Below are 24,364 nucleotides of genomic sequence, written 5' to 3'. Positions count from 1 at the left end.
GATTATTTATGTAATTGAAAGTATTTATTAACTTCATCTCTTGTTATAATATGATTGAGAGTATTTATGTGACTGAAAGTATTTATTTATTGTTATAAATTCAATCAATAGTGTGCTTTATATGAAGTAATTTATTGTAAAATATAAGACACTTATCATTTATAATATTATAAGATGGAACAACATAATTGTTAATTTTATTTTATTTTTTTGTAAATCTTTATTGAGATTTCAAACTTTTATAATGTATACAATTGAATCAAAAAAACTATGAAAATACATTATCACAATTATTACATTAAACAATTTTTTATCCCCTTCTTATCCTAGTTATAAACAATAATATTATGCTATCAATATAATAAAAAAAATAATTTTACTCTACCAAATAAATATTCCACCCTCCCACCCTCCCTGGATATGTAAAGGAATCTAACGAGAGAAAAAAAAGGAGAATCATAACGTAATAAAATTAGTCAATGGACCCCATATCCCATTAAAGGACTTGCTAGTACCTAAACGTTCTGCCATCATATTTTCATATTTATATGTTGTACACACAGTTGCCCACCAAAAACTGAAGTTAATCCTATCATGATTTTTCCAATTATATGTAATCATTTGAACCCCTATTCCTGTCAAAAATCATGAAAAGGCGACTTTTATTTTTATCTAAAGTGGGTTTAACATGGAGAATCGTTACACATATTATCGCCTCATATGTCATGGGGATAGATGCTTCAAGAATAAGATTAATTTGTCCCCAAATTGACTTCCAAAAACTTAGTATCAATGGACAAAAATATATCAGATGATCCAAAGTCCCTATATCAATATGACAATGCCAACATCTATTAGATTTAGAATTATCTAATTTATTTATCCTATGCAATAAAAATAACCATGTTTGTCTCATAGATGCTGACATTGTACATTTCAACCTCCAAGTCCAAATTCGTGGCCAACGAGATACAGAAATATACTGTTTTATCTCAATACTCCAAATGTCTCTAAGACTATTTTTTGGCTTCTTATTTAAAAATCCAGAAATCAATTTGTACCACTGAGCAGCCTGATGTCCTACTAAATCTGTTTGGTAGCAAAGGATCTGCAAGCTGAAATAAGTTTTTAAATTTTTCCATTCAGGGAACCCACTCTGAATAGCCTGCTTCAACTGCAACCATCTATATTGTTGAGACTTTGAAATGCCCCACAAAGGGTTTGAGTTTGAGACCACTGGTCTAAAGGGTGTCAATATTGTATGCTATAATTGGTTTTGAAAATAATGTTTTTGTATTATGCAGAGCTCCTTTATGAACCCTTGAGAAAGCCCTTTTGGGTGAAATGGGTCCTGTCGGGGCATGCTAGAGACACTGCATTAAAAGGATAAGTAAAAAAGAAACTGTGCTGTTTATTAGTCTTTATTTTTTGAATGATAATAAAAAGTAATATAGCAGTAAGCAAATAAGCTACATTTAATTAAAAAAAGGAGGCAATTAGATGATCCAAAGCCGGACATTCACATACATTTTGTTTATTTAGGTAAAAGGCTTTGAAGGCCCTTTTGCTATCCTGTAATTGAACCCGAACCAATGAGGTGTGCGGTTGCTGTGACTGCTCTGTAATGTCCCACTGCTCCTGGAATAAAGTGGGATTATTCAAGAAGAAAAGATTAAGTTCTTATTTTTGCTAATCTTCTTTCTTGTAAATCTACACTTTATTCTGGGAACCCACCCTGTGTTTTCCTGATTCGCTGATTATCTGCCTTTCAAGAACTGATAAGCTGGATTTCTATTTTCTGATCAGCCTTTATAGAATGCCATTTGTTTGGGTTTCGCACTCAGTTTTGGGGTGGGGGGTTCCATGTTAGGGTGCCCCCTTCTGTCAGTACATGCTGTTTCTATTTATAGCACTGTTATTATTGTTCAGGTTACTAGTGTTTGCTATCTTGATTCAATCATGTTTACCGTATTTTTCGCTCCATAAGTCGCACTTTTTTTCCACCCAAAAGTAGGACTCTGGAAGGGAAGGATGGGCAGCTTTAGCTGTCTAACGTATGTCTCGTCTGTCCTAGGTATCTTTGTGAAAGGATTAGAAAGTGATAGCTGTGAGTAATACACCCTTCCTACTCTTTTTGAGTAGGAAGGGTGTATTACCCAAAGATAGCGGTGGCAAAAAGAACTCGATAATGGCGCTGGAGTGGAAACAGGTATGTGAGAGGGCAGTCCCATGCGCAGGAGCTGTCAGAGGAGGTCCTCAGAGTTGATCCACACAGGGGGCTGGAGCTGCAGCAGGTGAGCATGGTGCAAGATAATCTCTGCTGAGGATTCCCCGTTGTTAACCTGATACTTATTGCTAGGAAAGTGGACGTGGTATGAGGGTGTGGGGGCAGGCGAGCTTTCTGTCCTTGTCCTGCTGCTCACGGGCAGAGGGGGATTCTCTGAAGCAGGTGGAGGGTTGAAGTTGCTAGGCAGGAATGTTGTTCCTCCTCTCTGGTCCAGTCGCTTGCTGCTGCTGTTCATCTTTAAAGAGGTGGCCGCTAACTGACCTCTCTATGCCCTGCTGGTCTTTGAACTGTATAAGGTGGCATGTGCCATGATTATGGAGTTGCATTTGTTTTGCAAGTTCAGGCAGAAGTTTGTGGCCGTGCTAACGATGAATGTCTGGGGCTTCAAGTTTGTCTGTTTATCTGTCTTTCTGGTGTCTCCACTCTACAGTGTCTGTACCAGGAGGAGTCAAGATCTGTAATATGAAGGTACAGAACATAAGATTGTTTCTATTATTCCTTTTATGGTGCCTGCCTTAGATAAGCAGTTGTCTTCCCTTTTATTGGATCCAAATAAGCTGAAGGAGAGCTAACAAATGTCTTCCCATGTGAGACTGGACACTGCTGATTAGTGTGTGTGTAAATGACATCCACCACAAGTTCAAATGGGGCGGGGGGGATTTAAAAAGGTACTGGGGGACAGGGTGCAGAGCCTGGCAGGGAGGGGGAACAGGGTGCAGAGCCTGTTAAGGGGTGTGGGGTTGAGTGCAGAGCCTGGCAGGGAGTGAGGGGGCTGAGTGCAGAGCCTGGGTTCAGAATGTTTTTTTCTTGTTTTTCTCCTCTAAATCTAAGGTGCATCTTATGGAGCGAAAAATACGGTATTTGTTGCTTTTTTACATTTCTAATTGTGAGCAGAATACACTTAGTTGGGGAGTGTCCCCATTCCCTTCTCACTTGTTATTATCCTCTACAGATATTCCTGCCTGCTTTGCTACTGACTGATGTTTACAGTAATGAGGTATGAGGGGGAAGGGTTTAAGTCTCTGAAGTTTGAGGCTTCCTACAAAGTCCTGGTGGGTAGATGAAAAATAACCCACTGGTCTCAGAATAAAGTATGGATTTACAAGAAAGAAGATTAGCAAAGGCAAGAACCTAATCTTTCATTTCTGATCTTAAAGTGCAAAAAAACTCCTCACTTTATAGGGCTCAGAGTCTCTATCAGATGAAAGAAAAAGCTTTTTCTTTCATCTGATAGAGACTCTGAGTCCTATAAAGTGGGTTTTTTTTTGCATTTGAATAGTTTTGTTCACTCCTTTTCACCATATATGTTTGTGTAGTGATCGTAGAGCACTACATCTCCAGGTATGTCCTGGCACCGGGTTGTTTCCTCTTTCAACCCTCAAATCTTTCTTTGACAGTATGATGAGCACCTTATCAGCCCCAAAGAGTTTGTGCATTTAGCTGGCAAGTCCACGCTGAAGGACTGGAAAAGAGCAATTCGAATGAATGGTGTCATGCTGAGGTGGGTCGGTTTCTTTCTCTGGTCATGTTTCAGACACAGGTACTACGCTTGAATGAGCTGTGACTTCTCTCTCATTTTCAGTTATGCCTATATCTGAGATCTATACCAAATAGCTGTAATTTTTCAGCTGTTACATCCACAACCCTTGTAAGATCCTTAGCAGCACCACTTAGGGCAGTTACTGTTAGGGGTATATCTGTTAGGGGTCAAGCCTTGAGAAAGCTGTCTATGCGAAACATGTCAGCATCAGAATCCCTAGCCAGAGACCATTTAATTTAAGCTAAGTATTTGCTTATAACAAAAGCTAAGAATTAAATGAATGTACTAAGTAAAAGTAAGCTCTTAAATGAGACTAAGAAGATTAGAAAATCAGATCCAGTGACAATTAGACACACAAAGCTTAGGGCAATGAGAGATGTTGAGCCCTAAGTGGTGCCACTAAGGATCTTATAAGGGTTGTGGATGTAATAGCTGAAAAATTACAGCTATTTGGTGTGGGTTTATACAGTTATACTTCCCTTGAGAAAATATATATAAATCAGTGCATTATTTGTATGTCTGAGATCTTATATATTCTCTGTGTTTCTGCTTCCAGGAAAATCATGGACTCAGGGGAGTTGGATTTTTATCACCATACCAAGGTCTGTTCCAACACTTGCCGAAGTACCAAAATTGATCCATCTGGGGCCCGTGTGTCTCTCAGCAGCCAGTCATCCACGGAGTATATCCCCATAACTCCGGCCAGCACAGACAGTACGTACCGTTTATACTTGAATATAAACTGTGATTTTTGGGCTGGTGGTCTCAGTTTATATTTGAACTTCCTTCGTCTCCACCCTACCCGATGACCAGTGCTGCTATCTTCCACCCCCCCTCCCAATGATAGACACTGCTATTCTCTACCCTCCCCTGATGACTGGCACTGCTATCTTCCACCTCCCTCTGATGACTGGCACTGCTATCTTCCACCGCCCTCCGATGACCGGCACTGCTATCTTCTACCTCCCTCCGATGATCGTCACTGCTATCCTTCACCCCCTCCAAGACCGGCACTGCTATCTCCCCCCACCACTTCAAATGACCGGCACTCCCATCCTCTACTACCTACTGCCCCATACCCCAGACCAACATACCAAGGTCTGTTCCAACACTTGCCGAAGTACCAAAATTGATCCATCTGGGGCCCGTGTGTCTCTCAGCAGCCAGTCATCCACGGAGTATATCCCCATCACTCCGGCCAGCACAGACAGTACGTACCGTTTATACTTGAATATAAACTGTGATTTTTGGGCCGGTGGTCTCAGTTTATATTTGAACTTCCTTACAATGATGGTACTTTTTTCATCTCCACCCTACCCGATGACCAGCGCTGCTATCTTCCACCCCCCCTCCCAATGACAGACACTGCTATTCTCTACCCTCCCCTGATGACTGGCACTGCTATCTTCCACCTCCCTCCGATGACTGGCACTGCTATCTTCCACCGCCCTCCGATGACCGGCACTGCTATCTTCTACCTCCCTCCGATGACCGTCACTGCTATCCTTCACCCCCTCCAAGACCGGCACTGCTATCTCCCCCCACCACTTCAAATGACCGGCACTCCCATCCTCTACTACCTACTGCCCCATACCCCAGACCAACATACCAAGGTCTGTTCCAACACTTGCCGAAGTACCAAAATTGATCCATCTGGGGCCCGTGTGTCTCTCAGCAGCCAGTCATCCACGGAGTATATCCCCATCACTCCAGCCAGCACAGACAGTACGTACCGTTTATACTTGAATATAAACTGTGATTTTTGGTCCGGTGGTCTCAGTTTATATTTGAACTTCCTTACAATGATGGTACTTTTTTTGTCTCCACCCTACCCGATGACCAGCGCTGCTATCTTCCACCCCCCCTCCCAATGACAGACACTGCTATTCTTTACCCATCTCTGTTAGCTTGGAGATCACCCATCAGTGAGAATATGCTGCCTGCTTGTCCTGGGATAAAGCACAGTTACTTACCGTAACAGGTGTTATCCAGGGACAGCAGGCAGATATTCTCACAACTCACCCACCTCCCCAGGTTGGCTTCTTAGCTGGCTTATCTTAACTGAGGGACCACATGCCTACTTCAGGCGGGAAGGCACTCACGCATGCGTGGTGCGGGCGTCAAGAACTTTTTCAAGTTCTTGAAGTATCCGTACCGGGGCTCTGTCGGTGATGTCACCCCCATCAGTGAGAATATCTGCCTGCTGTCCCTGGATAACACCTGTTATGGTAAGTAACTGTGCTATATTGCTACTCCTTGGGTTTTGGCCAGGTACTAGGGACCTGGATTGGCCACTGTGAGAACGGGCTACTGGGCTTGATGCACCATTGGGCTGACCCAGTAAGGCTGTTCTTATCCACGCACTGATCATCCTTTGCATTTCTTATGGCACATTAAACCATCCACCTTATGATTGGGTACATTTAATTATTTTCACCCTTTTATAGAGGATAGAGGGGTATAGATAGAAGATTACTGCACAGGTCCTGGACCTGCTGGGCCACCGCGTGAGCGGACTGCTGGGCACGATGGACCTCGGGTCTGACCCAGCAGAGGCATTTCTTATGTTCTTATAACCACCTATTATATGTGCACAATTCTTATTATCCCTTGGTTTTTATCAATGACATACATTTTTATGCCTGATGTCTAACTTTGCACCATATAGTCCCACCTTAATGGTGTCTACCTCACATATCACAATTAGCACACCCACTTGACATTTCATTTTTAATAAATTAATACATTTTTTTCATTGTGCAACATTATTATATTTTACAATAGGACCCCTGAGGAAGATGTGTTAATCGAAACATGGACTTTATTGGGTCCTTGTTCTGTTAATATATAGGTGGGCCACTTTTGATACAATGTTTTATTGACTCAAATAAAGTTCCTGCATCAAGTATATCAGTTCTGCAGTTTAATTTTTGGTTTTAGAAAAATATAATCAAAGGTAGGAAAAATGTTTTTTATTTTCAAATTAGTGATTGAAATATGTCAATTTTGAAAATTGATATCTATTGTTATATTTTTGACTGTTCAGGAAGAAATGCATTTCTTTCTATTTCTCTTGTGGTGTACTCTGTGCAGAGTCTGGCATATTAGAGTTTCGTTTGTGTATAATAGTACTTTTAGTTTGTGGGTTTGTATTTGAAAAGGGTTTTTTTTCTGTTTTCTGCATGTGTGACTGAGGCCAGTTGGGGATAGAAGTCCTGAAACTTTGGTTGGTGTCATGGCACCAAGTAGGAAGATATTTGTTGGCTCTCCTTCTGCTTTTTTGGATTCGAAACAGCCCCAACTGAAAAATTAGTGATTATCTTAGGACAAGCAGACAGCATATTCTCACATGTGGGTAACATCATCCTCAGAGCCTGGTATGGACAATGGTAAAAGTGTATTGCTACTTTAAGTTTTTAGAAACTTTGCAAATGCATGCATGAGTGCCTTCCCGCCCGACACCAGTTCTTTGTTTTCCGTGGAGCGAAGAAATGTTTTTATACTAGACTCTGTCCAGCGCAATCATTGCCTTCTGTCAACATCTTTTACCTTGGATATTGCCATTTTTCTCTTCTCTTTTCTTTCTTATTTTATTATCTTTGGTCTGTAAAAAAAAAAAAAAAATTGTTTCTTTTTCCCCGTTTTCATGAGATGGATCTTCAGGGTTATTCTCCTCAGTGTGCTTTTATTTTTCTGTCACCAAAGTTGAGTGTAACCTTGCCACTGAGATTTTTCCATCCATGTCGAAACTATCGAGTGGTTTTAAGAAGTTCTGTTAGTATTAGTACCCTATTTCCTCACTAACCCACATAGTTGGTGTTTGCAGTGCTTGGGCACTGAACATTGGGTCGACTCCTGTGCGCGTTGTTCCACACTGCAGAAATGCTCATTGAAGGCTCAGTCTTAGACTATGTGGTTCGTTCCGAGCCTTTGATACCAGTGGCACTGGCATCGACATCAGACATCATTCCAGTATCAGGGAAGCCTGCTCAGAAGCATACTCTTTCCAGCAAGCGTCGTAGGCATCTACAGCATCAAGTCCCTTCAGTGCAGGTTGTATTTCTTTCAGGGCGTGCATCCTCTTCGAGGTCACCCATCCCTCGACACCATGCTGCTTCGATGGTACCATCTATTGACCAAAGGGTACCGGTGCAAATTTTCAAGAAACAACTCAGATTTTCCAAAGAGAGATCGGTGACATGTTCAAATTGCACTTGACACCGGTGCCTGCAACAATTCCCTTGGCCACAGGGTACCGATTCCAGGTCTACATCGGCACGCTGTCCTGCTTCCTATCAGTGCTCCTCCAGTAGACATCCATTGCTTTCCTTCGAGGCATTGTTCCTCCTCCACAGGCATCGTCGATCTGCATCAAAATCTTGAAGATCTCCATTGAAACAGAGATTCTCCATCGAAGCATTTTTTTAATGCTCGTCATCAAAACATCGATGTTCCTCATCAAAGTATCATCACTCTCATTCCTGCACTTCCAGATATTGAAGATCTCTGAGTTGTTCCTCTTCATCATCCTCATCAGATCAGTACAGACATTGAGGAAATTCTCGCCGATCTCATTGATCACCTGAGGCTTATGACTCTGATCTTTCTCATGTTCACTCTGATTCTGAATGTGAGCCTACTTTAACAGCTCCTGAATCCTATGGACTTCCTTCAGATCCATCTCCTCCTCCTTCTAGAAGAAGGTCTCCACCTGAAGGACTTTCCTTTACTAAATATATTAGAGGCTCAAGTTAGAAGCTGACTTTGAACCCAGAGCCAAACTACTTGATGCCTTATATTTTGATGAACCTCTTATGGAGCTGCTTAAGTTGCCCTTACATGGTCTACTCAAGGACACACACTTCAAAAATTGGGAAACTCCTTTTTCTGTTACTATAGCTCCACAAAAAATTGATTCCCTCTACAGAATAATATCCTGTCCGGGGTTTGACAAGCCACAACTCCAACATCAGTTGTTGCTTGTAGAATCAACCCTTAAAAAAATCCAACAGCTCCAGGATTTATGCCTCAGCACCACCAGGACAGGAAGGGAGGGCTATAGATAAATTGGTCGATGACTTATCAGAATTCTATGTTGGCCAACAGAGTTCTAAATTATAACTTCTACTAGTCATATAGCCCATTACATTAACGGGTGCTAGAATATATGTCTGTCTTTCTTTCTTTCTTTCTGTCTCTCTCCTTCCTGCTATCTGTCTTTTTTTCTTTCTCTCTCTTTCCTCGGCTGTCTACCACCACCCCTTGCCTGCTCCCCTGTCCAGCAGCAGCCTTTCTCCCTTCATTTTATCTCCCCCCTGTCCAGCAGCACCTCTTCCCTGCTCCCCCTGTCCAGCAGTAGGCCTCCCTTCCTGTTACCTCCCCCCTGACAATCTACACCTCTTCTCTGCTCCCCCTGTCCAGCAGTAGGCCTACCTTCTTGTTTCCTCCCCCCTATCCACAGCTCAACTGCCTGCATGTGCTGACAGCCACCTCAAGATGCCGCGGCCTGCACATGACGACAGCCGCCCCGCGTGCCTCAATCCGACAGCTGCCTCAAGTCGCCCTGGTACTGGCCTGCTCCCAACATCTCTGCCACTGCCACCATCCATGCTGGGCGGGAAGGTATGCTCCATGAGAGGCCCGCGGGGCCGAAGCCGGTCAGCGTGGCTGGTGCTCAGGAGGAGGAGTCCTGGTGTCTTCTAGTGTGCATGCGCACTCTTGCCGGCCACGGACCTACAGATCAGGGATCACGGAACATGCTGGTAAGAGTGCACATGCGCGCTTAGGGTTTTATTATAGTAGATATGTCTTTCTACCTTAAACATCTGGCAAGGCACTTGTCTGATTTTGAGCAACATATTCCTTTGTATTGTCTTGGAGATTTTCAGAACACGGTCCACAATATCCTACAAACAAGAAAGTATATGGCAAGAACTGCATTTGATACGTTTGAACTAACATCAAGAGCATCGGCCATGTCTGTTGCTCTGAGGCATCTTGCTTGGCTGTGAGTTTCAGACATGGCCATGTCTGGGTGGAGAACTCTTTGGCGAACGAATAGAGATGGCTATTCAAAAGATTACTCAGCATGAGCAGAACTGGAACTCTTTAAACAGATCTAAAACTAAGAGTCAACAGTCTAAGCCTATTGCTAAATCTAATTCTTATTCCTACAAGAGGAAGTATCCAGCATCATCTTCTACTAAGCCTGCCTGTACCTCAGAAGTGACAAAAACAACAGAGACCTCAAAAGTTTCAGCCTTCGGCCCCTCAAAAACCAGCTCAGTCTTTTTTACATGCTTTTAGAGAGCATGGCCAAAATCCCTCTTCTTTAGTTTCTATCCATTTCATAACCTCTCCTCCCAACAGCCCTCCAAAAGAGTCCTCTTTCACATCTCAGCAGATGTCCCTTCATCAGGAAATTGAAGTTCTGCTTCAACTAAATGCCATAGAAGTGGTTCCTCCTTCTCAAAAAAATGAGGGGTTCTACTCCAGGTATTTTCTAATTCCAAAGAAGATGGGAGGTCTTCATCCAATTCTTGACCTCCGAGACTTAAACAAATATCTAATCAAAGAGAAGTTTTTCATGCTATCTTTAGGGATGTTATACCCTCTCCTAGAACGAAACGATTGGCTGTACTCTCTAGATCTCAAAGAGGCTTACACATACATTTCCTTACATCCTCATCACAGAAAATTTCTTCGTTTTTGGATAATTCAACAACACTTTTAGTACAAAGTTCTGCCGTTCAGCCTGGCTTCATCTCCAAGAGTATTCACCAAATGCTTGGTGGTCGTGGCAGCAACCCTTCCTACTCAGGAAAGCTGCATCTCCTCAAGTGGTAAAATCGGCAACACAGTTCATGATAATTTTTCTTCAGCTGCTAGGGTTTGAAGTCAACTTCTTAAAGTCACAGCTTCAACCCTCTCAACTACTTTTCATAGGAGCCATGTTAGACATTATTCAATTCACAGTGTTTCTACCTCAACAAAGACAAGACACTTTGCTTCATCTTTGCACTCGAGTCTACTCTAGAATCCATCTCAGCGAGGCAGATGATGTTACTCATGGGTCACATGGCATCCACACTTCATGTTACTCCCTTCACAAGACTTCAACTCAGAACAGCTCAGTGGACTCTAGCATCTCAGTGGTCTCAAGCTCTCGATCCCCTATCTCACCCCTTTGCCAATCCCTTTAGTGGTGGATTGATTCATCATATCTTTCCAGGGGTCTGCTGTTTCACATTCCTCCACATCAGAAAGTACTCACCACGGATGCATCCATGTATGCTTGGGGGGCTCATTTGGACTGTCTCAGGACACAAGGTCGATGGTCTGTTCAAAAGAAGACATTCAGCAATTTGAAATGCTGTAAGAATTTTTCAAGAGAATCTTTCCAACCAAGTACTCCTAGTTCAAACAGACAAATCAACAAACGAGGGGGGAACAGGCCCTCTCCTTCTGTGTCAAGAGGCAGCTAGCCACAATGATCCTGATAGCTCCTCGGTGACCTCGACAACCTTGGTTTTCCCTTCTTCAGCTGAGTGCCAAGGACCCAATTCCCTTGCAGACCTTTCCATCTCAGCTCACTCAGAGTCAAGGCTTTCTGTTATATCCCAACCTGCAATCTCTGCATCTGACAACTTGGTTCCTCTCAGTCTGAATCTGGCAGATTTTAATCTTTCTAAATCAGTACAAGCCATTATAGCTGCTTCAAGAAAACCATCTACTCAGCAATGCTATGTCACACCCACGCTCTTGAGCTGCGTTGCAAGCCCCCGGGATCGTGACAAAGTTCTCTGGCCTTACCACTAAGGGACCCTTCAGGACTTTACCTGGCTTCTTATCAGCCTAATAAGGACATGCAAGGGAAGAGTCCAAGTCAGAATGCATTAAATCTTAGCTTTATTATGGTTACTGGTTTCACCAAGCAAAAAGATAGGCTTCAGCTCAGCAGTTTCAAAACAAACAATCATTCACCTTTGGCAAACATAAGCATCCCAATCAGAGGCAAAACCCTCAAATCCAGTGTCCAGGTTTTGTAAGTAAAGCCTTATCATTTAGTCCCCTGCCTCTGGACTTTCTCAGTATTCTGATACACAGTTCTCTTCACCAGAGCAGGTAGTTTAAGAACATCAGTTTAGAACAGTGGTCTCAAACTCAAACCCTTAGTGGGGCCACATTTTGGACCTGTAGGTACTTGGAGGGCCGCATAAAAAAATAGTTAATATCTTATTAAAGAAATGACAACTTTGCATGAGGTAAAACTCTTTATAGTTTATAAATCTTTCCTTTAATAGTTAAAGGAAAGATTTATAACCTATAAAGAGTTTTACTTAAGCAAAATTGTCATTAACTATTTTTTCCGTGACCCTCCAAGTACCCTATTTTTTCTGCAGCCCTCACATTTAAAGTTTAATATCTTTCCTTTCTCAAAACTGACACACTTCAATCACTATATTGAAAATAAAATCATTTTCCCTACCTTTGTTGGCTGGTGACTTTATTTTTCTTTGCTTTTAACTATGTTTCCAGGGCCTTCTTGTCCTTTGACTGTTTTTCTTTCCGTCTTCACTTTCTGCCTTGCATCCATCTTTGGCATTAACTTAATACTCAATTTTTCTGTTTTCTTTTCAAAATCTATGTTTCCATGTCTTACCTACCCTTCTATCTCTCTCTTCTTCCGTCCTTATTTCCATGGTCTGACATCTTCCTTTCTTTTCTCTCCCTCCTTCCTTTCCCCTGGTCTGGCATCTGTCTCCTTCCCTCCCCCAACTTTTTATTTCTTTCACCTGCCCCCTTCTTTCTTTCTCTTTCTCTCCATGCTCCCTTTCTTTCTATATGTCTGTCTTTCTCTCTCTCTCCATGCCCCTTTCTGTCTGTGTCCTGTTTCCCTTCTTTCTTTCTGTCTCCCTGTCCCCCCCTTTCTTTCTTTATTTCTCCCTGCCCTCCCCCAAGCCACCATCGGAGAACAGGCCGGTGCCGAGTTCTTAGTTCTCCCTATTTATCTTCCCCAGCATGGGGCTGACCAATTCTCACCACCCGACGTCAATTCTAACGTCAGAGAGGAAGTTCCGGGCCAGCCAGGCAGTGATTGGCCCGGAATTGACGTCGGGTGGTAAGAATTGGTCGGCTCCGCGCTGGGAAGATAAGCAGGGAGAGCTAAGAACTCGGTGCCAGCCTGTTCCCTGATTGCGGCGGTGTTAGTCTATTCACCGATGGTGGCGGTGGTAGCCTATTCACCGGCTGTGGTGGCGGCCTGTTCCCCAATGGCGGTGACTTGGAGGAGGGCAGTGAGAAGTGAAGCATGTTGGGGACCCCTGCTTTAGGTGAGCCGCAAGCCGCACTCAAGTGGCTAAAGAGCCGCAGTTTGCCGACCACTGACATAGGCCAATATGAAGAAACACCACCACAGGAGAAATCATAGGGGGGGATCCAAAAAAATTTCTGTGTGACAGACAATTGTAATAAATCAAAGCCTATGTGAAGAAACACCACCACAGGAGAAATCATAGGGGGCTAAAAAAAAATTTCTGTGGGACAAATAATTGCAATTTCCAAAGAAACACATTTTTCACATACTTGCCAAAGGCCTACAGCCACCACAGCCTGGGATGCCTCGTTGCTTGGTTCCGGTGCTTGTGGGTGAGCTGCAGGGCAGAGTGAGCTGTGCTGTAGGGCAGAGTGAGCCATGCACTCTGGATCCGGGCTGAGAGGGAGCGGAGGGAGGCTGAGATCACAAGATGCACAGCGCCACCCGGAAGCCGCTAATGCCGCCTAGAGATGCAAGCCAAAGTGGGCGGAGGGAGGCTGAGACTGGGAGAAGCACAGCGCCACCAGGAGGCCATTTGCTGACATTCCCTCCGACACAAGTCATTTACAGCACTTGCGATCTGTACGCGATTGTCCTCTCCACAATCGGAAAACTTGTGAAGTGGAGAGGACAGATCGTGGCCCGCAAAATAGTCCCTGGGGGGCCGCATGCAGCCCACGGGTCGCGTGTTTGAGACCGCTGGTTTAGAACATTTACTAAGCTGCTAATGCTCCAGCAGCTCTGCCAGTTCATGGGCATGTAAAGCCCAGAAAAGAAAAAAAAAGAACCTCCAAACAAAACTGAGCCAGAAAACAGGCAAGCATGTCACATGGTTTATCTCCAGCTCAACATTTACCCAAACAAAACTGTTGCTCTGTAAGTAGGCATAACACTCACATGAACAGGTTTTATAAGGAAAACTTAGCACAACCAAGTCTGTGGAGAAGTTTTCTTTTGGATAGCCTTGGCTCTGGGAACGTGCAGGGCTCTCAGAACGTTTCCCTGCTGAGACGTTACTGTGATTAATTATGCACAGCTGTGGGGGGGGGGGGAGCGTACCTGGCTCAGCCTAGCAGCTAACAGGAAAATACCTCCAAACCTTTGTTAGGCTCAGAATTAAAGCTCTCAGGCACAAACTTAATGTTCAGTATATAAGGAGAGAAATACAAATCCCCTTCAAAAGCAAACACTCTTCTCTAGAGGCTCAGAGATTGTAGGCAAAGCGACAACACATATCTCTCACTGCTTTTCAATATCCATGGGAAAAGCCTCAGGTCCTAACAGACTTTACTGCGTGTCCATGGCTTCCCCTGGGCTTTCTTCCCAACTGTCAGAGGCAGAAGCAAGCTCCTCTGCATCCACCATCTGCCAGTCTGTATTATCAGACTCCTCCGGGTGAAGAGAGAGTGGCTTCCTCTCTCCCGTTTGCCTCCACTCTGCTTGCCCCTCTAGTGTTCTGCACTGCCTCGTTTTAAGCTGTGGAGAGACACTCCCCCTCAGCCTAGGTGGGGGAAGGGCCTTCCACACACAGGTTTGTCCCATCTGGCTAAGTGCAGGTTCCTTTCTAGCCTTGACTCTTACATGGATAGGCTGCTGGAAAGATAGTAATCTCTTGGCAGGCTTAGGGATAGATTTAAACTTAACCTTTTCCTGCCCTGCCTCTTCTGACTCCACTTTAATGTCTGAGCAGTAGTCAGCTAGCTCTGTAGTCTGTGATTCTACTTGGTCAGCTCTCTTGCAAAGTGGTATAGTGTATTTCTTCCTTATCCCTGTGGCAAAACCCGGACCGGACTTGGGTTTGTCGCAGCTATCAATAGAAATGGACTCGCTTCAGTTCGTGGTGTACTCGCTATCATCTAGATGCTTCCTCCTCTGCTCTCTTTCAGCGTTCGACTACCTTCTCCATTAATCCAATTCTGGGCTGAAAACCACTTCAGTCAGAGTTCACCTCAGTGCTATTAGTGTGTTCCATGTTCTTCTCAACCATAAATCTCTTACCACTCATCCGCTTGTTTATGAAAGGACTTCTCAACTCCAAACCTCCACTCAAGCTGCCTCCAGTTGCTTGGGATCTTTAATGTAGTTCTCACCACTTTGATGAAGCCACCATTTGAACCACTAGCATCTACTCATGTTAAGTTTCTCACTTGGAAAGTGGTCCTTTTGATCTCTGTCACTTCCACTCGTCCAGTGAATGAGCTTCAAGCATTAGTCTGATCCACCATACACAGTATTTCATCATGATAAGGTGGTTCTTTGGACCCATCCAAAATTCCTTCCAAAAGTAGTCATGGAATTTCACCATAATCAATCCATTGTGCTTCCATTCTTCTTCCCAAAGCCTCATTCTCATCTTGGAGAAATACATTGGACTGTAAATGTGCCTTGGCTTACTACATACAAAGGACTAAACCACACAGGACTTCACCTCAACTGTTCATCTCCTTTGAACCTAATAGATTGGGCCGGCCTGTAACAAAGAGAACTATTTCCATATGGCTAGCGGCCTATATTTCCTTCTGCTATACTCAGGCTGAGTTGCAGCTTAAGGGACGTGTTACAACACACAAAATCTGAGCTATATCAGCATCTGTAGCTTTCTTACATTCCACTTCCATTGATGAAATTTGCAAATCAGCTACTTGGTCCTCAATTCACACATTTACATCTCACTACTGTCTAGATTCCTATTCCAGGTGAGATGGTCATTTTGGCCAAGCAGTATTACAGAATTTATTTTCTTCTTAATGGCCAACTCTCCCTCCATCCCATTGCAGTAAGCTAGGGAGTCCCACATGTGAGTATATGCTGTCTGATTATCCTAGGATAAAGCAGTTACCGTAACAAGTGTTATCTGGGGACAGCAGGCAGATATTCTCACATCCCTCTCACGTCCCTGGTTGGCTTCTTAGTTTGCTTATAGAACTGAGGTACTGCGAGCCAGCGTTGGGTGGGAAGGCACTTGTGAAATTTTTAAAAACTTAGTGGCAATACACTTTTACCACTGTCTGTACCAGGCTCTGTGGATGACATCACCCACATGTGAGAATATGTTTGTTTATTTAAGATTTGATATACCGCTCCTACATTTTACTGATCTAAGCAGTTTACAATGTATCAAACTAAAATGAAATTAGGTACTTGAGAAGAACTACCCTATCTGTCCCAAAGGCTCACAATCTAGCTAAAGTACATTAAAATAAAAATATGTAATACAATAATATCTGTCTTCTGTCTCTGGATAACACCTGTTAACGGTAACAGTGCTTTATGGCAAGACCCTTGACAAACCCAAATTTTTAATCTCGGTCAACCTTTTTTTCTCCTTCTTTGGGGGGGTAAAAAGGTTACCTTGGTTCATATTTGGATCAGTTTTTATTCAAGTATATACAGTATATGTCCTTCACTGAAGCTCTGAGATAGAACAGGAAGTCATGCATTCTATCCTAGTTTATTCCTGCTGGTATTACTTTTTAAATATAATGCACAAGTTAAAAACAGGTTAAGGAGTTGTACCTGTGGCTCAGCATAGTGTTTATATCTGTGGCCCAGTGGAAGACCTGGGCTCTATTCCTGGGCCCACAGATTGTTCCTCAAGGGCAGCTTGGGGATAGAGATGGTGGGTAGAAAGTCTTCACATCATTTCTTTTTTTTTCAAAATTTTTATTGAATTTTAAGATTACAGACAATGGTCAAGAATAAAATGCAAAATGTAACAAACAAGAGATGCATGAAAATTGAACAGGAATATATGCATCTGGGAGAGAATAAAACTCTGCTACAATAAAAGTATGCAAATAACCCAGTATCAATGTAGGATGAAAGGAAGAAGAAAGAAAGGAAATGAAGAGAGGGAAGAGAAGTGTAGGTGGGAAGTAATTGAATCAGCAGAATTTTGAACAGTCAAGGGAGAGGTTGAGAATAAGATTGCATAAAGGTGTCCAAGTATTGCCAAGAAGAATGTAAAGTGGAGGACGAAGTAGCAAGTCTCGATAGTCTTGTTATATTTAGTTTTTCAGATGCATATTGTTCATATCGGTGATATAAGCAAAGTGAGTTCCATCAAAAAGTATAGTCCAGAAGAGAGGCTGATTTCCAATTTTTGAGAATGTGCATAAGGGCCGTGGCAAACATCGTGTCGATCAGCTTAGGAGGACAGATCGAATGAGCGAAATGTGGATGTTGTGAGCGTAGTATAATCATATCAAAATGAAGATCATGTGAACACAAGGTAATAGCTTTTATAGTTTTCCATACATGAGACCAGAAAGGTTGAAGTGCGGTGCAATGATATAACATATGGTCCAAAGTTCCTTCGGCGGATATACAGTGCCAGCAATTAGGATCTGGTCTCAGTTTCGCCTTCCACATACGATGAGGTGTCCAGACCGCTTGCCACAGAAGGAAGTATAAGGACTGTGAAACTCTGGATGAGAGGAGTGGGCGGTTGATTTTGGTCCATATAGTCATCCAATCAATTGATGAAATCGAAATAGTGAGCATGGAGGCCCATTGTTGTAAGTCTGAAGAGGAAAATATATAACGATGATCCCGAAAAAGTTTGTAAAACAGAGATATTGCTCCTCCGCAGGAAAGGGCTTTGTCACACCACTGGTATAGAGTATATGGAGGAGAGTGGACAGTGTGCAGATTGAGAGAGATAATAGCTGAGGTGAGTAAATTCCATTGAGAGTGGCTAGGTTTGAATCGAGGATTAAGAGAGCAAAGAGTAGAAAAGGGGATGATCAGATCATCATGAAAAAGTTGACCAACCATCCAGAAGCCAGCATTTTGCCAGTGTTTCCAGCAAAAAGGTTTGCCATTATGTGTAAGTTTTGGGTTATTCCAGAGAGACATAGCATGACTGTCCAGAGAGGAGAATTCCGCTAAGTTATCCAAACATCGTATAGCATATTGTGTCACACTCAATAAAGAATAGCATTTCAAGCGACGGGGGATATTCATAGTGCAGAGGGCTAACAAAGGAAGTGGTTGGCAAATATATATTTCCATTTCTAGCCAAGGAGGAAGATCATTGAGAGGTTGAGATCTAATCCAGCAGGCGCCATATTTTGCTGAAGAGGCCATGGAATAAAATTGAAAGTCAGGAAGGTTCATGCCGCCATTTCCCTTGGAAGCGTGTAATTTGGAATAAGCTATACGTGGTTTTTTATTGTTCCAAATAAAAGAGGAGAGTTTACGATTAATCCATTGAAAGAGGGATTTATTGATTCTAGAGGGGAGCATGGATAGAATATAATTGAGTTTGGGGGCTAGGATCATTTTTACTGATGCTATTCTGCCCCACCAGGAGAGAAACATTGGGGACCAGTTGGATATAGTTTTATTAACAATGGATTTAACTTTGGAGAGATTGAGTTCCATTACACGGGAGGGGTCTTTATGTACCAAAATTCCCAAATATTTGACAGCGGTATGTGACCAGTGAAACGGAAAGGATGCTAAATCAGATTGTGAGATAAGATCATTAAGAGGGAAAAGTTCTGATTTTTCCCAATTAACGGAATATCCGGAAAGCAAGGAGTACTCATTAATAATATCAGTAAGAGTGGGGAGAGAGTGGATCGGATTAAGAATGAATAGGAGGATATCATCTGCATATGCAGCAACTTTAATTTGTCTATTTGAGGTAGAGATTCCATCAATGAGAGAGTTTTGACGAATGGCAATCAGCAACGGTTCTAAAGCTAAGTTAAATAACAAAGGTGAGAGGGGGCAACCCTGTCGAGTGCCTCTGTGTAAATTAAATTTCATAGACAGATTTTTATTTATCAAAATTCTGGAGGCAGGTTGAAAATATAGTGTTTTTATCCAGTCAGTGAAATATTCGCCAAAATTGAACCATTGAAGAACCTGGAGAAGAAAAGGCCATTCCACGCGGTCGAATGCTTTTTCCGCGTCAATGGCCAGTCCAATCACCGGTTCAGGGAGATGTTTAACATGAGCATTGATATGATGAAAGAGGCGCAGGTTATCTCCAATGTAACGACCTTTTATGAATCCGACCTGATCTTTGTGAACCAAAGTAGCTATAACTGTATTTAGGCGAACAGCAAGAATTTTGGCCATGATTTTATAATCTAAATTTAGAAGGGATATGGGCTGTAATTCTTTACCAGTGTGGGGTCTCTGTCAGGCTTTGGAAAGACAATTATCGTAGCCTCAGCGAAGTTGTATTGCTTCTCCGGAGCCAGGTGGATGAAATTGTAGTAATTTAGCATGTGAGGAGCTAGGGAGGGGCCAAATAATTTGAAGAATTGATTTGTAAAACCGTCAGGGCCAGGAGCTTTGTTTTTAGCCAATAGGGATATTGCAGTGAGTATCTCCGAAGATGTGATAGGAGAGTCTAAACTGAGTTTGGTTACTTCGTCTAGTTTAGGGTGATCAATGGTATCCAGAAATGCATGGAAGTTGGGTGTTTGTGAGGGAAGTTCAGATGAATAAAGGTTAGTATAGAATGTTTCAAATTGTTTTAGGATTGCATCTGTAGAGGTAACCGTATGGTCTGGCGCGGTGTGAATAGAGGAGATATTAGTTTTTACTTTTTTAGTGTTAAGATATCTGGCAAGGGGCTTGCCCATAGTGTTATCTCCTATATAATGTCCTGAAGCCAGCACAAACAAATCTTTCCTAGCCCTGGAAGAAGAGAGACAGTTGTATTCATATTTTAATTTCAATAATTGTTGATAAATTGAAGGGTCGTAGGAGAGTCCCGACATATGTTGTGATTCAAGTTGTTTAATGTGGGTTTCTAGATCTTTTTCTTTCTGCGATAAGATTTTATTTTTCCATGCGGAGAGTTTAATAAATTCCCCTCTGAGGGAGGCCTTATATGTTTCCCAAATGATAGAGGGACAAATTTCAGGATCTTTAGAATTAATAGCAAAAAATTCTGAGGTGAAGGATTTTATTTTGTCAACAATATCAGAATCTAGTAGCAAGTGGTTGTTTAGTCCCCATACCGGGGATCTGGAGTTGGTAGATAGCAAGGTAAGGTGCAGGGATATAGCCGCATGATCAGTAAGAGTTATTGGGTGTATAAGCGTAGAAGAGAGGACGTGGACGAGTTGGGAAGAGATCAAGAAATAGTCAATTCTGGTGTAAGTCTGATGGGGTGGAGAAAAATGAGAAAACTCCTTGCCTTTTGGATGTAATAATCTCCAGGGGTCTTGCAGGGAGAAATTTGTTTTAAGGTTGATCACTTCTTGATAAGATTTAGAATGTGAGGGCTTACAAGAGGAATAGCGGTCTAAACAATAATCTTGTATTTGATTAAAGTCTCCTCCTAAAATCAAGGGATAAGAATTAAATCCAATGAGAGCAGTCTGCAGTTCTCGAAAGAAATCTGGGTGGTCCAAAACTGGGGCATAAATGTTTAAGAATACATATTCCAGTGAGTGTAACACAACATGTGCCAGACACCATCTTCCCTCCATGTCTGTCCTCTGTGCTAGAATAGTTATGGGAAGGTTTTTATGAAAAAGAATGGTTACACCATTTTTCTTTTTGTGAGAAGCAGGGGACGAGATAGAAGAGGAGTAGCCATTGATGGAGAGTTTAAGTGAAGCTGCAGAGGGAAGATGGGTTTCCTGGAGGAAGACTACATCAGGATGCTTGGAATTAATATAATTAGAGATTTTTTTCCTTTTGATGGGGTGATTTAGCCCATTAACATTGAATGACATTATGTGTAAATCAGCCATATTCAATATAAAAGAACATACAATCAAGTATATGCAAATAGAAGCAATACCAAACAATACTGTTCAGAAAATATTTAGTCTTCAGGGTAGAGAGAGAGGAAAGGAGAGACAGGGAAGATAGGAAAATAGTAGAAGCACATAGCATAGAAATGCAAGACAAACACATGCCATATGTGTACAGAACAAACAGTTTATGGGTGCACCTGCAGAAGAGAGTGAGAGACGGTAGAAGTGACATAGGAAACAGCTCCACACCATTTCAGGAAAATAAACACTGTGGTTCCAGCCAAAAAGAGTAATAACATCAAATATTCAAGTCATAGCATTCTTTACAGAAAGGATAAATTCTTTGAGGTCCTCCGGGTCGGTGTATGAGGTGGTGCGATTGTTGTATGTGACTTTCATACGCGCTGGATACATAAGTCCATATTTGGCTCCCATGTCTTTAAGATCTTGACGATGAGAGAGGAAAATTTTCCGTTTAGATGCAGTGGACTTTGCAAGATCTGGAACAATATAAAACCTTTTTCCTTGGTAAAGAAGCTGCTGATGCGATTTGGCTGCATTCATGATTTGCAGCACATGAGGGAATCGCAGTACCTTCGCGACAATTGGCCTGGCAGTAGATTGATGAGCAGTAAGATGAGATGGGACCCGGTGGGCGCGTTCTATTTCAAGCGGGGTCGTGAAGGTAAGGCCCAGTATTTTCGGGAGGAGAGAGGTGAGGAAGGCAATCATATCTGATCCCTCAGATGATTCAGGAATCCCGATGATTCGCAAGTTATTTCGACGGCTGCGGTTGGCTATATCTTCAATATCCCTTTGAAGGGTGGTGATTAGTTTATCATGCTTGTCCACGAGGAGAGATTTAGTTTTTAGTGCATCAGTCTGTTCCTCTAGTACATCAAGGCGATGTCTAGCATCAACAAATTGCGAGTTGAGTGACTCAATTTCCTCCCGTACCATTTTTGTTGCCTCAACTTGTTCCTCCATTACTGTTTTGAAGGAGCGCATTTCTCGAATCATGATATCGAGTTGCGACTCCTCGTGGCTGGGCGCCATTTTTTCCGGCGATTCAGTTTTGGGCCGCTTACCACTTAGAGGCTGAGTCGGGGTCGCGTCACTTTTGGAGTTTTTCGGCGGTGACATGAGTGAATGGAGCCCTTTGCAGGGAGGGTAAAAAGGCGTTATGAAGCACAGCTGGAACGCGCTAAAATCAAAGATATCGGTGCGGGTGTGGAGGAGCGATCACTTCATGCGTCCGTTCACGTTGCTGCGCAGGCTCCGCCCCTCTTCACATCATTTCTAAATGTGAGAGTGAGACATAGAAGCCAGATTCAGGGTGCATATGTATTTAGCTTATTACTGTTGTTGGACTGACTGAGCTAGAGAAGACTGAAAATGAAAGCTCATGGGGACTGTAACCCAACTGAGACCATGTTCCAATATTCAGTTATATTTCAGAAAAATTGGATGCAGTGATGCTTGGCAGTGGATGCAAATAAAACCATAAAACTGTTTGCTAGATCTGAGGATCTCATTTGCTGTGGTAGCTGGCTGGTGTGCAGCAAGTGTGATGTTTCACAATATACACAATAGAAAATGTACATGTAGTAATAGCATGATAGGTGTCTTCTGCATAAGAACATAAGATTTGCCTTATTGAGTCAGATGGATGGTTTATCCTGCCCAATATGGTGGAAAAATATGCCAAAAAACATTAAGAAAGCTAATAGCAGGCAAAATTTGAGATATTTCAGTCAGAACTTTACCAGTGGAAGTCTGGAGAGGGTTTTATTTGCAAGCTGGTTGTTAATATATATGCATGTCTTTGTACAACAGATTGGACAAATATTTTTATAGTTGCAGTGTGTAATTATTTCATAGAGATAAAGAACAGCTGATCAATGTCTTCACTGTAATCCCCTTGACCCCAAGAGGCTGATCCAGTCCTGTTTTTACCGCAAGGCATGCATGGAGATATTATTCCAATTTCCCTTAGAGTCATCCAAAAGGCTGCAGTCCATCTCATTTATGGCCTCAAGAAATCAGATCATGTAAGCCCATATTACAAAAAATTACACTGGCTGCCTGTGGAAGCAAGGGCCATTTTTAAGTTTGATTGCCTTTGCTTCAAAACCATGACAAGTTCATCCCCCAACCTATCTGTCTCACCAATTTGAATTCCCAGGCACAACTAATACACGCAGTACCTACTTGTTCACTTTTCCATCCCTAAAGGGATGCACCTACAAGAGATACCTCAATAGAACACTATCATTCCAAGCAGGCAAATGGAACAAATGTTTAACCAACTTCATCTCAAACGCACTTTCGTACCAAACGTTTAGGAAGTCAATAAAAACTTATCTCTGACAAACTTCTCTGACCCCACTTCAACCTGATGTACCTCAATCTGATGTACTTCTTTTTAGTTCAAATCTTTTTATTGGAATTATAGGCAACAATACAGAAAAAGTAAACAATACTTATACATACATGTTTAACTCTGCGTCAGCAATGAGCAAATACAGCATAGCTAATATGAAGCATAACACTTCCAGATAAACCTGACTAAACTTAACATGCCAATGTAATTTCGAAAGTTCTCTGTAATGTCGCTGTCTGTATACAGTCTTTTCCCTTGTAAACCACTTAGAACTGTTTGTGATATGGTGGTATATAAAAATAAAGTTATTATTATTATTATCTACTGTAGGAGAGCATCTCTGGGCCCGAAGTGCCATAAACTAAGACTGGTTCATTTGAATAGGATGGTAACCTTGTCTCCCTTTATTTATGTATTTGAAAAATGATAAATGTATTCAACTTCTTTACCTGTCAGATATTAATCTTGAAATCATATTTATTTTAAACTGTATTTTGTTTGTAACTTGCAGTGAATGGATCTCCTGCAACTATCACTATAGAAACTTGTGAGGACAGCAGTGATTGGAGCTTGTCTATTGCGGGTATGTATTGTCCATTGGGTTTTGACCTGTGCGCTGCTGTGTAGTCATATTTTACTTGGAAAGAAAGAACATAAGAATCGCCTCTGCTGAGTCAGACCACAGGTCCATCATGCCCAGCAGTCCGCTCTCGCGGCAGCCCCCCAGGTCAATGACCTGTAAGTGATCTATTACTCTAAAGCATTAGTACTGTAATTATACCCTCTAATTATACCCTTCAATCCCCTTTTCCTTCAGGAATTTGTCCAGTCCCATTTTGAAACCTAAAATCGTGCTCTGTTTTACTACCTCCTCCGGAAGTGCATTCCAGGTGTCCACCACCCTCTGAGTGAAGAAGAACTTCCTGGCATTTGTTCTGAATCTGTCTCCCTTCAATTTTTCCGAATGCCCTCTAGTTTTTGTTGTCCCTGCCAGTCTGAAGAATCTGTCCCTCTCTACCTTCTTTATACCCTTCATGATCTTCATGATCCGCTTCTCCAGGGAAAAGAGCCCCAGCCTGTCCAGTCTCTCAGCATACGAAAAGTTCTC

At 42.4% G+C, this 24,364-nt stretch overlaps 1 protein-coding gene across 6 annotated transcripts in view; it reads left to right on the top strand.

The window, feature by feature from the left end:
* Window positions 1–24,364, top strand: part of GMEB2 (glucocorticoid modulatory element binding protein 2) — a 134,477-nt gene that overhangs the window by 52,708 nt on the left and 57,405 nt on the right. For all 6 annotated transcript variants that reach the window (XM_033963346.1, XM_033963351.1, XM_033963348.1 and 3 more), the window contains exons 5-7: window positions 3,685–3,788; window positions 4,384–4,541; window positions 23,768–23,839. In XM_033963346.1, coding sequence (XP_033819237.1) covers window positions 3,685–3,788; window positions 4,384–4,541; window positions 23,768–23,839 — 334 coding nt within the window. The remainder of the gene's footprint in view (window positions 1–3,684; window positions 3,789–4,383; window positions 4,542–23,767; window positions 23,840–24,364) is intronic.

Source organism: Geotrypetes seraphini, chromosome 11 (assembly GCF_902459505.1).
Source record: "Geotrypetes seraphini chromosome 11, aGeoSer1.1, whole genome shotgun sequence".
Lineage (NCBI taxonomy): Eukaryota > Metazoa > Chordata > Amphibia > Gymnophiona > Dermophiidae > Geotrypetes > Geotrypetes seraphini.
This window is presented reverse-complemented; position numbering and strand designations above follow the sequence as displayed.